Source organism: Crinia signifera, chromosome 19 (assembly GCF_055691185.1).
Source record: "Crinia signifera chromosome 19, ASM5569118v1, whole genome shotgun sequence".
NCBI lineage: Eukaryota > Metazoa > Chordata > Amphibia > Anura > Myobatrachidae > Crinia > Crinia signifera.
The window spans coordinates 4,277,829-4,294,283 of record NC_139226.1 but is presented as its reverse complement, the minus strand read 5'-3'; the positions used below and the strand labels follow the sequence as shown (position 1 = coordinate 4,294,283).

The window sequence follows — 16,455 nt, the reverse complement described above, 5'->3', positions numbered from 1 at the left end:
TCCCCACAGGTGCTGGCAATCATACATTATCCATACCTCCCAGCATGCCCCTCTCCAGGAGGACACAAGGCTCTGTTCCTGGACTTCCCTGGTAATGTATGATTGCCATCACCTGTGGTGACACCTTTCTTATTAGTTACCTAGCTCCCCACAGGTGCTGGTAATCATACATTATCCATACCTCCCAGCATGCCCCTCTCCAGGAGGACACAATGCTCTGTTCCTGGGCTTCTCTGGTAATGTATGATTGCCAGCACCTGTGGTGACACAATTTCTTATCAGTTACCTAGCTCCCCACAGGTGCTGGTAATCCTACATTATCCATACCTCCCAGCATTCCCCTCTCCAGGAGGACACAATGCTCTGTTCCTGGGCTTCCCTGGTAATGTAGGATTGACAGCACCTGTGGTGACACCTTTCTTATCAGTTACCCTGCTTCCCACAGGTGATGGCAATCATACATTATCCATACCTCCCAGCATGCCCCTCTCCAGGAGGACACAATGCTCTGCTCCTGGGCTTCCCTGGTAATGTATGATTGCCAGCACCTGTGGTGACACATTTGTAATCAGTTACCTAGCTCCCCACAGGTGCTGGCAATCCTACATTATCCATACCTCCCAGCATGCCCCTCTCCAGGAGGACACCATGCTCTGCTTCTGGGCTTCCCTGGTAATGTATGATTACCAGCACCTGTGGTGACACCTTTCTTATCAGTTACCTAGCTCCCCACAGGTGCTGGCAATCATACATTATCCATACCTCCCAGCATGCCCCTCTCCAGGAGGACACAAGGCTCTGTTCCTGGACTTCCCTGGTAATGTATGATTGCCAGCACCTGTGGTGACACCTTTCTTATCAGTTACCTAGCTCCCCACAGGTGCTGGCAATCATACATTATCCATACCTCCCAGCATGCCCCTCTCCAGGAGGACACAAGGCTCTGTTCCTGGACTTCCCTGGTAATGTATGATTGCCAGCACCTGTGGTGACACCTTTCTTATCAGTTACCCTGCTCCCCACAGGGGATGGCAATCATACATTATCCATACCTCCCAGCATGCCCCTCTCCAGGAGGACACAATGCTCTGCTCCTGGGCTTCCCTGGTAATGTATGATTGCCAGCACCTGTGGTGACACATTTGTAATCAGTTACCTAGCTCCCCACAGGTGCTGGCAATCCTACATTATCCATACCTCCCAGCATGCCCCTCTCCAGGAGGACACCATGCTCTGCTTCTGGGCTTCCCTGGTAATGTATGATTACCAGCACCTGTGGTGACACCTTTCTTATCAGTTACCTAGCTCCCCACAGGTGCTGGCAATCATACATTATCCATACCTCCCAGCATGCCCCTCTCCAGGAGGACACAAGGCTCTGTTCCTGGACTTCCCTGGTAATGTATGATTGCCAGCACCTGTGGTGACACCTTTCTTATCAGTTACCCTGCTCCCCTCAGGTGATGGCAATCATACATTATCCATACCTCCCAGCATGCCCCTCTCCAGGAGGACACAGTGCTCTGCTCCTGGGCTTCCCTGGTAATGTATGATTGCCAGCACCTGTGGTGACACCTTTCTTATCAGTTACCTAGCTCCCCACAGGTGCTGGCAATCCTACATTATCCATACCTCCCAGCATGCCCCTCTCCAGGAGGACACCATGCTCTGATCCTGGGCTTCCCTGGTAATGTATGATTGCCAGCACCTGTGGTGACACCTTTCTTATCAGTTACCTAGCTCGCCACAGGTGCTGGCAATCCTACATTTTCCATACCTCCCAGCATGCCCCTCTCCAGGAGGACAACATGCTCTGCTCCTGGACTTCCCTGGTAATGTAGGATTGCCAGCACCTGTGGTGACACCTTTCTTATCAGTTACCTAGCTCCCCACAGGTGCTGGCAATCCTACATTATCCATACCTCCCAGCATGCCCCTCTCCAGGAGGACACAATGCTCTGTTCCTGGGCTTCCCTGGTAATGTAGGATTGCCAGCACCTGTGGTGACACCTTTCTTATTAGTTACCTAGCTCCCCACAGGTGCTGGCAATCCTACATTATCCATACCTCCCAGCATGCCCCTCTCCAGGAGGACACAATGCTCTGCTCCTGGGCTTCACTGGTAATGTATGATTGCCAGCACCTGTGGTGACACCTTTCTTATCAGTTACCTAGCTCGCCACAGGTGCTGGCAATCCTACATTTTCCATACCTCCCAGCATGCCCCTCTCCAGGAGGACAACATGCTCTGTTCCTGGGCTTCCCTGGTAATGTAGGATTGCAGCACCTGTGGTGACACATTTGTAATCAGTTACCTAGCTCCCCACAGGTGCTGGCAATCCTAAATTATCCATACCTCCCAGCATGCCCCTCTCCAGGAGGACACCATGCTCTGTTCCTGGGCTTCCCTGGTAATGTATGATTACCAGCACCTGTGGTGACACCTTTCTTATCAGTTACCTAGCTCCCCACAGGTGCTGGCAATCCTACATTATCCATACCTCCCAGCATGCCCCTCTCCAGGAGGACACAATGCTCTGATCCTGGGCTTCCCTGGTAATGTATGATTGCCAGCACCTGTGGTGACACCTTTCTTATCAGTTACCTAGCTCGCCACAGGTGCTGGCAATCCTACATTTTCCATACCTCCCAGCATGCCCCTCTCCAGGAGGACAACATGCTCTGCTCCTGGACTTCCCTGGTAATGTAGGATTGCCAGCACCTGTGGTGACACCTTTCTTATCAGTTACCTAGCTCCCCACAGGTGCTGGGAATCCTACATTATCCATACCTCCCAGCATGCCCCTCTCCAGGAGGACACAATGCTCTGTTCCTGGGCTTCCCTGGTAATGTAGGATTGCCAGCACCTGTGGTGACACCTTTCTTATCAGTTACCTAGCTCCCCACAGGTGCTGGCAATCCTACATTATCCATACCTCCCAGCATGCCCCTCTCCAGGAGGACACAATGCTCTGTTCCTGGGCTTCCCTGGTAATGTATGATTGCCAGCACCTGTGGTGACACCTTTCTTATCAGTTACCTAGCTCCCCACAGGTGCTGGCAATCCTACATTATCCATACCTCCCAGCATGCCCCTCTCCAGGAGGACACAATGCTCTGTTCCTGGGCTTCCCTGGTAATGTATGATTGCCAGCACCTGTGGTGACACCTTTCTTATCCGTTACCTAGCTCCCCACAGGTGCTGGCAATCATACATTATCCATACCTCCCAGCATGCCCCTCTTCAGGAGGACACAATGCTCTGATCCTGGGCTTCCCTGGTAATGTATGATTGCCAGCACCTGTGGTGACACCTTTCTTATCAGTTACCTAGCTCGCCACAGGTGCTGGCAATCCTACATTATCCATACCTCCCAGCATGCCTCTCTCCAGGAGGACACAATGCTCTGTTCCTGGGCTTCCCTGGTAATGTAGGATTGCCAGCACCTGTGGTGACACCTTTCTTATCAGTTACCTAGCTCCCCACAGGTGCTGGCAATCATACATTATCCATACCTCCCAGCATGCCCCTCTCCAGGAGGACACAATGCTCTGCTCCTGGGCTTCCCTGGTAATGTAGGATTGCCAGCACCTGTGGTGACACCTTTCTTATCAGTTACCTAGCTCCCTACAGGTGCTGGTAATCGTACATTATCCATACCTCCCAGCATGCCCCTCTCCAGGAGGACACAATGCTCTGTCCCTGGGCTTCCCTGGTAATGTAGGATTGCCAGCACCTGTGGTGACACCTTTCTTATCAGTTACCCAGCTCCCCACAGGTGCTGGCAATCATACATTATCCATACCTCCCAGCATGCCCCTCTCCAGGAGGACACAATGCTCTGTTCCTGGACTTACCTGGTAATGTAGGATTGCCAGCACCTGTGGTGACACCTTTCTTATCAGTTACCTAGCTCCCCACAGGTGCTGGCAATCCTACATTATCCATACCTCCCAGCATGCCCCTCTCCAGGAGGACACAATGCTCTGTTCCTGGGCTTCCCTGGTAATGTATGATTGCCAGCACCTGTGGTGACACCTTTCTTATCAGTTACCTAGCTCCCCACAGGTGCTGGCAATCATACATTATCCATACCTCCCAGCATGCCCCTCTCCAGGAGGACACAATGCTCTGTTCCTGGGCTTCCCTGGTAATGTAGGATTGCCAGCACCTGTGGTGACACCTTTCTTATCAGTTACCTAGCTCCCCACAGGTGCTGCCAATCATACATTATCCATACCTCCCAGCATGCCTCTCTCCAGGAGGACACAATGCTCTGTTCCTGGGCTTCCCCGGTAATGTATGACTGCCAGCACCTGTGGTGACACCTTTCTTATCAGTTACCTAGCTCCCCACAGGTGCCGCCAATCATACATTATCCATACCTCCCAGCATGCCCCTCTCCAGGAGGACACAATGCTCTGTTCCTGGGCTTCCCTGGTAATGTATGATTGCCAGCACCTGTGGTGACACCTTCCTGATCAATTTACCTGTTTAAAACAGCTGATGGCAATCCTACATCATGCATTGTGTCCCTCCTGGAGAAAGTCATGTTGGGAGGTATGGCGTTATTTGGGTGATGTATTGTTTCTGTGCAGGGTAAATACTGGCTGTTTTATACTTACACTGCAGTTTAGATTTTAGTTTGAACACACCCCTCCCAAATCTTATGCACATGTTACATCTGCCCCAGCTGCAGTGCTGCATGGTTTTTCCCATTGGAGAGAGATTTTGCTTTTGCGAGCCTAAATTGGCAGTTGCAGATTTGCGCATTCTGGGAGCCGCCCTGCACAATACAGGAATCGGTGCGATCACAGCAACTAGGGTGGACACCTGCCTTGCAGCAAGTCTGTGTGTGGGTGACATGGGGATATATCTGGTTGTGGGCGACGTGGGGAAATATCTGGGTGTGGGCGACGTGGGGAAATATCTGGGTGTGGACGACGTGGGGAAATATCTGGGTGTGGACGACGTGGGGATATATCTGGGTGTGGACGACGTGGGGATATATCTGGTTGTGGGGATATATCTGGGTGTGGGTGACGTGGGGATAAGTCTGGGTGTGGGTGACATGACATGGGGATATATCTGGGTGTGGGTGACGTGGGGATATATCTGGTTGTGGGCGACGTGGGGAAATATCTGGGTGTGGGTGACGTGGGGATATATCTGGGTGTGGGCGACATGGGGATATATCTGGGTGTGGACGACGTGGGGATATATCTGGGTGTGGGTGACGTGACATGGGGATATATCTGGTTGTGGACGACGTGGGGATATATCTGGTTGTGGACGACGTGGGGATATATCTGGGTGTGGACGACGTGGGGATATATCTGGGTGGGGATATATCTGGGTGTGGGCGACGTGGGGATATATCTGGGTGTGGGTGACGTGGGGATAAGTGTGGGTGACATGACGTGGGGATATATCTGGGTGTGGGTGACGTGGGGATATATCTGGTTGTGGGCGACGTGGGGAAATATCTGGGTGTGGACGACGTGGGGATATATCTGGGTGTGGGTGACGTGACATGGGGATATATCTGGTTGTGGACGACGTGGGGATATATCTGGTTGTGGACGACGTGGGGATATATCTGGGTGTGGACGACGTGGGGATATATCTGGGTGGGGATATATCTGGGTGGGGATATATCTGGGTGTGGGTGACGTGACATGGGGATATGTCTGAGAAGGTGCTAGATATTATCCAGTACTGCAGGACGTTCATAGCCTGGACTGTCACCCATATAAGGCCGTATTGTGATTGTTCCCCGAGGGCCACCAGCAGCCCCGCCAGCACCTGATGGACAGTCAGGATGGAGATCCTTCCTGCATGATAATCTCAGAAACTGTGGATTTACTGGGGTATTCTAGTTCACTCGCAAAAGCACAATCACTCTATAATGGACAAAACCATGTGCACTGCAGGTGGGGCAGATGTAACATGTGCAGAGAGTTAGATTTGGGTGGGGGTTGTACTTCAAACTGATATCTATATTGCAGTGTAAAACTAAAGCAGCCAGTATTTACCCTGCACAGAAACAATACAACACCCAAATCTAACTCTCTCTGCACATGTTACATCTGCCCCAAAATGCAGTGTACATGGTTTTATCCATTGGAGAGTGATTGTGCCTTTTGAGAGTGAACCAGAATAACCCCATACGTTCCCATATTCCTAGTAGACAGTGCAGGGACTGCGCTGAAGAGCTAGCACTCTATCCCTCCTCTGCCAGGAGAAAGGTCTGACATATGAAATGATGGATGTAGAAGCTGGTTGTTCTGGATCAGAGGGACAGAATGCAGCAATTCTTCCTCCAATAGAGTCTGGGTATAGGGTGGGATTATAGCTCATATCCCAGCTGGTAAACCCACTAAGCATCCACATTCCGGCACCCACAGGATTCTGTGACTGTGGATCTTAGTCATTGACTTTCACTATCTCTGAATTAACATAGGGGCTGCTTGAATGTGACTCCACCAATCTTCTACCCCGATGGCGGCAGCCATTTTTGCATGGCCATTTTAGCAGATTCAACGGCAGAAGGCCTGCTCTTCCTGCCGCCGCTCCCTAGCTCCGCCATTGGGGGTGTATCTGTGTATGTAAGGACTGCAGGGATACACCTTGGGGGTATCAGAATGCTAGTTTTGGTTACAGGTGGATGACACTCAGTGGAGATGGCGGCACACTAGAAGCTCCGGGCTGGGCAGGTTCAGACGCTGACACTCAGCTGATTCCCTCCACCTTATAACAGATGGAATTCCATTATGTTAATGAGCAGTACAAGTATTTGCTGTGTGTTTCCCTGATACGTGAAGCGTTACTTAATCAGTAGTGCTGGTTTATTGCAGTTTACAGACACGGCTGTACTCACTGTTGTATGCACGCTGGTTCTCGTGTACAAGGGTCAGTGAAGTATATACAATATGTGTGTGTATATTATATATGGTATGTTCTATAAAGTGATAACTTGTGTGTTCCGCAGGCCTGGTCTCCCTAACGCCATATTCATGGAGTACCAAGCTTTCCCCGATTTCCAGCCACACTGCAGCCCGCTTCCCTACGGACGTGGACGCAGTATGGTGCCCGGCCTTGGAGAACCGCCGCCCAGAGAGAGGCATCGGGTGGTCATGTACCAGCAGGAAAGCTTGGCTTTCGGGGGAGTCCCCGCTGTTTGCACTGAGAGACAGTTGGGGTTCAGCCACGTGCGGTGTCCTATTAACCCCGGAATGCTGGGAGTGACTGATCGCATTGAGGATCCCTGGTTCATGGCCTTTGAGAAGAAGGAAGAAGACCACTTTTTGGAGCCTAGAACCCCGACAGGAGACAGTTGTCCCATCCCAGAAGATTTAAGAGACACCAGAGGGAACAGCGGTGCACCGAGTGACCAGCCCAAAACGCCATCTCTCTCCATCCACGAGAGCCCCCGACCACTCTGCAGAACATCGCAGGGCTCGGAGCGGGCAAAGTCGGCCTGTAAGTGACCTACTGACAAATGTGATCTCTATGGTGTTATTCCTCCAACAGGTGCTGTGTTCTGTATTACATTATTACCCACCTTCCCATACCTCTACATCTGCCCACCTAAATGCCAGCTCTGAGTAATGCCCCGTCTATTACATCCTGTTCTGTGCACCCAGCTTATATCTCGAGTAGTGAGGGGCTCAGATTCCAGGAAGGTCGCCTGTAATGTTGTAATCTGCCCACTGGTGGCAGTAGAGAGTTGTAGGAAAGTCCTGGTAAATCTTCTCTAGTAATCTAGAGTTCCATGAGTTATGGATTTATATTTGCATGCCCTCAAACCATACCTGCCTACCCTCCTGCATTCTGCAGGAGACTCCCTGACATAGCAGCAATCTACCTCTCTCCCTCATTAGTCTAGCAATCTCCCTCATGTCACCTAGCCCACATTACACTGTTACACCATAGTTACCTCCCCTCCTGCATTCTGCAGGAGACTCCCTGACATAGCAGCAATCTACCTCTCTCCCTCATTAGTCTAGCAATCTCCCTCATGTCACCTAGCCCACATTACACTGTTACAACATAGTTACCTCCCCTCCTGCATTCTGCAGGAGACTCCCTGAAATAGCAGCAATCTACCTCTCTCCCTCATTAGTCTAGCAATCTCCCTCATGTCACCTAGCCCACATTACACTGTTACATCATAGTTACCTACCCTCCTGCATTCTGCAGGAGACTCCCTGACATAGCAGCAATCTCCCTCTCTCCCTCATTAGTCTAGCAATCTCCCTCATGTCACCTAGCACACATTACACTGTTACATCATAGTTACCTACCCTCCTGCATTCTGCAGGAGACTCCCTGACATAGCAGCAATCTACCTCTCTCCCTCATTAGTCTAGCAATCTCCCTCATGTCACCTAGCCCACATTACACTGTTACATCATAGTTACCTCCCCTCCTGCATTCTGCAGGAGACTCCCTGAAATAGCAGCAATCTACCTCTCTCCCTCATTAGTCTAGCAATCTCCCTCATGTCACCTAGCCCACATTACACTGTTACATCATAGTTACCTCCCCTCCTGCATTCTGCAGGAGACTCCCTGACATAGCAGCAATCTCCCTCTCTCCCTCATTAGTCTAGCAATCTCCCTCATGTCACCTAGCCCACATTACACTGTTACACCATAGTTACCTCCCCTCCTGCATTCTGCAGGAGACTCCCTGACATAGCAGCAATCTACCTCTCACCTTCATTAGTCTAGCAATCTCCCCCATGTCACCTAGCCCACATTACACTGTTACATCATAGTTACCTCCCCTCCTTGCATTCTGCAGGAGACTCCCTGACATAGCAGCAATCTACCTCTCTCCCTCATTAGTCTAGCAATCTCCCTCATGTCACCTAGCCCACATTACACTGTTACATCATAGTTACCTCCCCTCCTTGCATTCTGCAGGAGACTCCCTGACATAGCAGCAATCTACCTCTTTCCCTCATTAGTCTAGCAATCTCCCTCATGTCACCTAGCCCACATTACACTGTTACATCATAGTTACCTCCCCTCCTGCATTCTGCAGGAGACTCCCTGACATAGCAGCAATCTCCCTATCTCCCTCATTAGTCTAGCAATCTCCCTCATGTCACCTAGCCCACCTTACACTGTTACATCATAGTTACCTCCCCTCCTGCATTCTGCAGGAGACTCCCTGACATAGCAGCAATCTACCTCTCTCCCTCATTAGTCTAGCAATCTCCCTCATGTCACCTAGCCCACCTTACACTGTTACATCATAGTTACCTCCCCTCCTGCATTCTGCAGGAGACTCCCTGACATAGCAGCAATCTACCTCTCTCCCTCATTAGTCTAGCAATCTCCCTCATGTCACCTAGCCCACATTACACTGTTACATCATAGTTACCTCCCCTCCTTGCATTCTGCAGGAGACTCCCTGACATAGCAGCAATCTACCTCTTTCCCTCATTGGTCTAGCAATCTCCCTCATGTCACCTAGCCCACATTACACTGTTACATCATAGTTACCTCCCCTCCTGCATTCTGCAGGAGACTCCCTGACATAGCAGCAATCTCCCTATCTCCCTCATTAGTCTAGCAATCTCCCTCATTTTACCTAGCCCACATTACACTGTTACATCATAGTTACCTCCCCTCCTGTATTCTGCAGGAGACTCCCTGACATAGCAGCAATCTCCCTCTCTCCATCATTAGTCTAGCAATCTCCATCATGTCCCCTAGCCCACCTTACACTGTTACATCATAGTTACCTCCCCTCCTGTATTCTGCAGGAGACTCCTTGAAATAGCAGCAATCTACCTCTCTCCCTCATTAGTCTAGCAATCTCCCTCATGTCACCTAGCCCACCTTACACTGTTACATCATAGTTACCTCCCCTCCTGCATTCTGCAGGAGACTCCCTGACATAGCAGCAATCTACCTCTCTCCCTCATTAGTCTAGCAATCTCCCTCATGTCACCTAGCCCACATTACACTGTTACATCATAGTTACCTCCCCTCCTGCATTCTGCAGGAGACTCCCTGACATAGCAGCAATCTCCCTCTCTCCCTCATTAGTCTAGCAATCTCCCTCATGTCACCTAGCCCACATTACACTGTTACATCATAGTTACCTCCCCTCCTGCATTCTGCAGGAGACTCCCTGACATAGCAGCAATCTCTCTCTGTCCCTCATTAGTCTAGCAATCTCCCTCATGTCACCTAGCCCACATTACACTGTTACATCATAGTTACCTCCCCTCCTGCATTCTGCAGGAGACTCCCTGACATAGCAGCAATCTACCTCTCTCCCTCATTAGTCTAGCAATCTCCCTCATGTCACCTAGCCCACATTACACTGTTACATCATAGTTACCTCCCCTCCTGCATTCTGCAGGAGACTCCCTGACATAGCAGCAATCTACCTCTCTCCCTCATTAGTCTAGCAATCTCCCTCATGTCACCTAGCCCACATTACACTGTTACAAAATAGTTACCTACCCTCCTGCATTCTGCAGGAGACTCCCTGACATAGCAGCAATCTCCCTCTCTCCCTCATTAGTCTAGCAATCTCCCTCATGTCACCTAGCCCACCTTACACTGTTACATCATAGATACCTCCCCTCCTGCATTCTGCAGGAGACTCCCTGACATAGCAGCACTCTCCCTCTCTCCCTCATCAGTCTAGCAATCTCCCTCATTTCACCTAGCCCACATTACACTGTTACATCATAGTTACCTCCCCTCCTGTATTCTGCAGGAGCCTCCCTGACATAGCAGCAATCTCCCTCTCTCCATCATTAGTCTAGCAATCTCCCTCATGTCCCCTAGCCCACCTTACATCATAGTTGCTTCCCCTCCTGCATTCTGCAGGAGACTCCTGACATAGCAGCAATCTACCTCTCTCCCTCATTAGTCTAACAATCTCCCTCATGTCACCTAGCCCACATTACACTGTTACATTTTGGGGGAAGGAATGAGAGATAGATACATTTACATTGAATCATCAGCGCCATTTCCCAGCACTTTACCAAGTATAGTAGCTCTTACTAACTGTTTTGGGCTCATCTACATTTGGATATAAGTCATTTTACAAGATTCCTCTCAGATGTAGCAGTACACACCCACGCTTCTAGGTGCCACGTTCACAATCTCTCCATATAAGGAACTAGACACGCCCTTTGGTGGAGCATGACACGCCCCCTCATTAGGGATCTGTGCAAAATTGTACCACCAACTATAATCTCCCTGAAACTAGTTTTCAAAAGTAGGCAAGTATGCCTCAAACATTTGGAAGGGAGAATTGGCACATTGTGCTCGCACCAACATAGAGGCCTAATGCCCCTCCCCCCTGCACATCCCTATTTCTCGTCAAACTGGGGACACTTCCTAAGCACTCCTTGAACCCCCCCACATACAGCATCTGATATCACATGGATGGGTGCAGAGGAAATCTGCACTATGCTGTGCACAAACAGTCCCCCCCTCCCCCAATGTTCTGCAGGACACTAGAGAGGTTAGTAATGTAATAGCCTGCAGAGTATATCATCATGTTGGGGTAGAATGGGCAGAGCAATGTTCAGCAGAGTATATCACTATGTTGGGGCAGAGCGATGTTCTGCAGTGAGGTCAGTAATGTAATAGTCTGCAGAGTTAAAAGGAATGGTGTGTGATTTTTTTTTTTTTTTTTTAGAAGCGCCCCCCCAGCAGCCAGGCTCCAGAGCTGCCTCACTGGTTCAATCAGCCAGTCAAAAATATAGTGATACAGAAAAGAATTAGGAGTCTAGAATAATAAGCGCTCGGGTGGATGTCAAATAAAAGTCATTTTCTTATAGATAAAATGCGCAAACACTTTATTTCCATCAAATCGGTTGCGGCAATATTCAGTAAAAAATAACAAATAAAAAGAGGATTATAATCCCAACGTCAGTCTATCTGCTCGGACAGACACCTCACACTAAGGGCCTTATTCTGCTCGGTACGGTGGGACCATATACGGGCGGATCGGTTTTTTTTTTTCATCTGCGCATGCGTAGCTTTCCCAATGCGCAGGTGCGGCGACCTCACACCGCTCACGGAAGGGTCTCTCCGTGCGAAAAAACCTGTCCGCAAGAGTACGGTCATTGTGCGTGGCATGGGGGCGTTTTTAGGGGAGCGGCCGGAATGAGGAAAACTGGGCGTACACAGGGGTGTGCACCAAAAATGTACGGTGCTACAACCGCTCAATCGGCGAACACACCGTGCATTTTGGGCCAAAAACAGGCGGACGCCAAAGATAGCTCCAGACCACCCCTAGAGATACCGCATGAGAGCGGACGCCTGGGTCTGCTAATTAACGCCGATTACTAGTCACACACATACACCTGAATGTAATAAGCAATGCTGCAGCCTATTAAGTGAAAACCATTATTTCACTACCTGCAGCCACACACAGCCCACAAACACATTGGAAGCTTATCTTTCTACACTTCTCTACATGTAAAGGTTGGTTTAATTTTAGGTAAGATTAATTCTAAGACCTGCTTATATATGTCAAGGTAGTTATTTTATAACCATCTACACCCATTCAGTAAGTGTTTTTGTATAACAGCAGGACACTCAATTTACAGAAGTCGACATGTGTCAACTTTTTCACTGTAACACCAACATAACTTTATTTAAAAGTAAAACCAATGTGGGGACACATAGATAGTGATTAAAATGCAACATTAGAACATAATAAATATACATGTAATGAGGGTTAAAATGTTGTTTTATTAGGCTGTTCATTAAGGTAGATAATTGAGGTAATAGAAAACAATTATTGAATAATAATTACAATAATTAATTAATTGTCTTAATTATAGTTCAAAGGCTAGATTTTCAGTGCCATATATGTGAAGGGTATGCCACCGTGCACGGACGTACGCTCACTCTCACGAGCGGTGACACACGCTGAGTTTTCCATTGAAAAAAGGCGAGAACCGTCCGTGCACTGTGGCGTACGCTCAGATAGCCACAAGATGTCGGTGGGAAAACGGACGAGACCCGTCCGTATACGGTGGCGTACGCTCAAGTGTACGCCACTCCCCATTGTCGGTGTTTGTGACCGTCTGTATGCGGCTGTTCTGTGGGCGGACTTACGCTCACCGTCCGTGTACGGTGAAATGGACCTTACATACGTTGCACCGACCTAACTAGAATAAGGCCCTAAGAGAGCGGGGCAGGGATAAGTGAATTTTATGAAATACCTCTGCAGAGTATATCACCATGTTGGGACAGAGCGATGTTCTGCAGTGAGGTCAGTAATGTAATAGTCTGCAGAGTATATCACTATGTTGGGGTAGAAGGGACAGAGCGATGTTCTGCAGTGAGGTCAGTAATGTAATAGTCTGCAGAGTATATCACTATGTTGGGATAGGGCGATGTTCTGCAGTGAGATCAGTAATGTAATAGTCTGCAGAGTATATCACTATGTTGGGGTAGAAGGGACAGAGCGATGTTCTGCAGTGAGGTCAGTAATGTAATAGTCTGCGCAGAGTATATCACTATGTTGGGGTAGAAGGGGTAGGGCGATGTTCTGCAGTGAGATCAGTAATGTAATAGTCTGCAGAGTATATCACTATTTTGGGGTAGAAGGGACAGAGCGATGTTCTGCAGTGAGGTCAGTAATATAATGGTAAGGTTAGCACCAATGTCCCCACGGTGTAGAGGGATATCCTTGCCTGTCTGCTGGACTCTGACAGGACATCTATTTGCTCTTGCCTCCATAGGGCGTAAACTCCGTCTGTATCTTCCGGATGCCAGCAGCTCCCTGCCCTCCCCGTCAACAGAGGATGACTGTGTATTTCCGGAGGTAGAAGATCCCAGTCCTCCAGCAGCTGAAGTGAAGGGGTCCCCCGATGCTCCCGAGGTGACGGAGCCCCCTGGTAAGGTGGAGCAGGAGAGGTGGAGATTCTCAGCTTCGGAACTTATCAGCAAACTGCATCTTACTCAGCGTAAAAACAACTTCACTGCTAGGATTGGCAAGTCCCTCTCCACCAAAATCACCCTAAGAGAAAGAGGGGCATCTGCTGGCCAGGAAGGTGTGTACAGTGCCAGTTGGGTACCTTGCCATGCTGTGTTTACATCTAATCAGGCAAACCGAGAATCTATTCACTAGAAATCATTGACATCACTGAGAGCGCAACCTATCCTTCATTAGAAGTCAGTGACATCACTGAGAGTGCAGCTTATCCAGTCACTAGGAACCAGTGACATCACTGAGAGTGCAGCCTATCCAGTCACTAGTAGCCAGTGACATCCCTGAGTGCAGCCTATCCAGTCACTAGGAACCAGTGACATCACTGAGAGTGCTGCTTATCCAGTTACTAGAAACCAGTGACATCACTGAGAGCACAGCCTATCCAGTCACTAGTAGCCAGTGACATCACTGTTCATTAAAACTGCAGATTTATGGGTGAGAGCTGAGTTCTCATGTTAGTTACAGGAGTCCACCTCCCAGTAGACGTTCTCCTGGGATGGACTAATAAAGCAGCGATTCCAGTGGTAACTTGTGTCTTTATGTACAGGGAAATCTGGTGGACGGGAGCGGAGATGTAATAGTGCGGGAGTGACCAGTCTTCTTCAGCCAGCTGCCATGGACACAGACACCTCCTGGCTCAGGTACTAACTGGCATTGTCTATCTGAATGTGTTGTACACCTGCTTTTATATTTGTCACAATAGCCTCCATGCTCGGGATGGGATCCGCTGGCTTTCCAATTCTAGGCTTCCTCTGTGCTTTTCAGCCATGTCTTTATATCATAAGCCAAAGGCCAGATCTTCAGTTCCCCTTGGGCACAGCGGAGGCTGCTTTCTGCGTACAGGCAGACAAAACACATAAAGGCTATAAAGTATGATGTATTCTCCCCCTGGGGACCTGTGGGGGTCCTATGACAGGATTGGGACCGACTGGTGGGCCGAATTAGTTGGCTCGTAAAGCAGCGAGATACAGCTGCTTTGCAAGTCAACCAGAATTGGGACCCTAGTCATCTCCCAGTAATGCTCTGCACACTTGTGCAGTCAGTGTACCTCGGCTCCCGCTCCCAGTAATGCTCTGCACACTTGTGCAGTCAGTGTACCTCGGCTCCCGCTCCCAGTAATGCACTGCACACTTGTGCAGTCAGTGTACCTCGGCTCCTGCTCCCAGTAATGCTCTGCACACTTGTGCAGTCAGTGTACCTCGGCTCCTGCTCCCAGTAATGCACTCCACACTTGTGCAGTCAGTGTACCTCGGCTCCCGCTCCCAGTAATGCACTGCACACTTGTGCAGTCAGTGTACCTCGGCTCCTGCTCCCAGTAATGCTCTGCACACTTGTGCAGTCAGTGTACCTCGGCTCCTGCTCCCAGTAATGCACTCCACACTTGTGCAGTCAGTGTGCCTCAGCTCCCGATGCCCAGCCACATTAATCGTTGTCACATTGGCAGATAGGTGAAGCCGCAGCACTACCCCACTCCCATGCACAAAACATATATATATAACCATTGTCTACGCTTTTTCATCTTCTGAGTGCCGCTCCTATTTGTTTATATATATATATATATATATAGCAATTTATTTATGATGATACATGCCAACCACAGGGGGCCCTAGATAGAGGGGGACCTGGGGGTACTGACCCCCCGAGCCCCCCTTTAGTCCGGCTCTGGGGTCGCTGTCTTAGCGCACTATTAAATGCATCATTGTTTGCTCATTTTTAAGGAATTTTCAGCACTTGCCCTTCAATTGTTCACCCGCAGCCTCCACTCTCTGCCTCCTCCGGTGCTGCAGAGAGACTGGAGGCTAAATCGGCTTCATTTACCCTTTCAGGAACAGACTGACAGAGGGTCTGGGGAGACCACCCAGCGAAGAGAGAGAGGGTCAGTGCCAGCTGAGACCGTCACTTTGTGAGGAGACGCAGGACCCATCGGGTGACACCAAGTCCCAGAGAAGACAGTCACGCTTCCTACTGAGCTGTAAGTCATACATACATATATATAATATATTATCACATCTCAGCCCTGCTTGTGTCAGCTACACCAGCCATGTACAGGTCCGACTCTACCATCAGGCAGTTGCCTAGAGCGCCGGGATCTGGTGGTGCCACAAGTCTACCTATCCAGGTAGGGGCTGTGGAACTTCTAAGGTGCCACCTCACTTTCACTTGAGCGGCCAGAAAGTGGGTATTGGTGGCAGTGTCTGTGTGTGGGTGGTGAGGGTGTGGAGTGGGGAGGGGGGGGGGGGGCAGTGGTTTGAAGTGTGCAGAATTTCCAGTGAGAATTTCTTTTTGTTTGTTTGTATGCAAAACATAAGTTCCAGATGTTCTAAATAATATGGAGTAGATCCACACAAGGGGGGACACGCGCCATGGTATGTCCACAGACTGGCCCCACAACCTACACATGAAATTGGATTGTATCTTACACATGTGTTATTTCTGGACAGTGTGTGGGCTGGAGAGCAAGGTCG

The 16,455-nt window shown here is 49.6% G+C and overlaps 1 protein-coding gene across 4 annotated transcripts in view; it reads left to right on the top strand.

The window, feature by feature from the left end:
* Positions 1–16,455, top strand: part of LOC146041958 (rho guanine nucleotide exchange factor 19-like) — a 62,764-nt gene that overhangs the window by 29,822 nt on the left and 16,487 nt on the right. The window contains exons 1-5 of one of the 4 annotated variants that reach the window (XM_083161834.1): positions 4,425–4,561; positions 6,993–7,483; positions 13,740–14,051; positions 14,538–14,631; positions 15,817–15,962. In XM_083161834.1, coding sequence (XP_083017960.1) covers positions 4,524–4,561; positions 6,993–7,483; positions 13,740–14,051; positions 14,538–14,631; positions 15,817–15,962 — 1,081 coding nt within the window. In that variant the 5' untranslated portion in view covers positions 4,425–4,523. The other 3 variants (XM_083161833.1, XM_083161836.1, XM_083161835.1) reach the window with 3 other exon arrangements.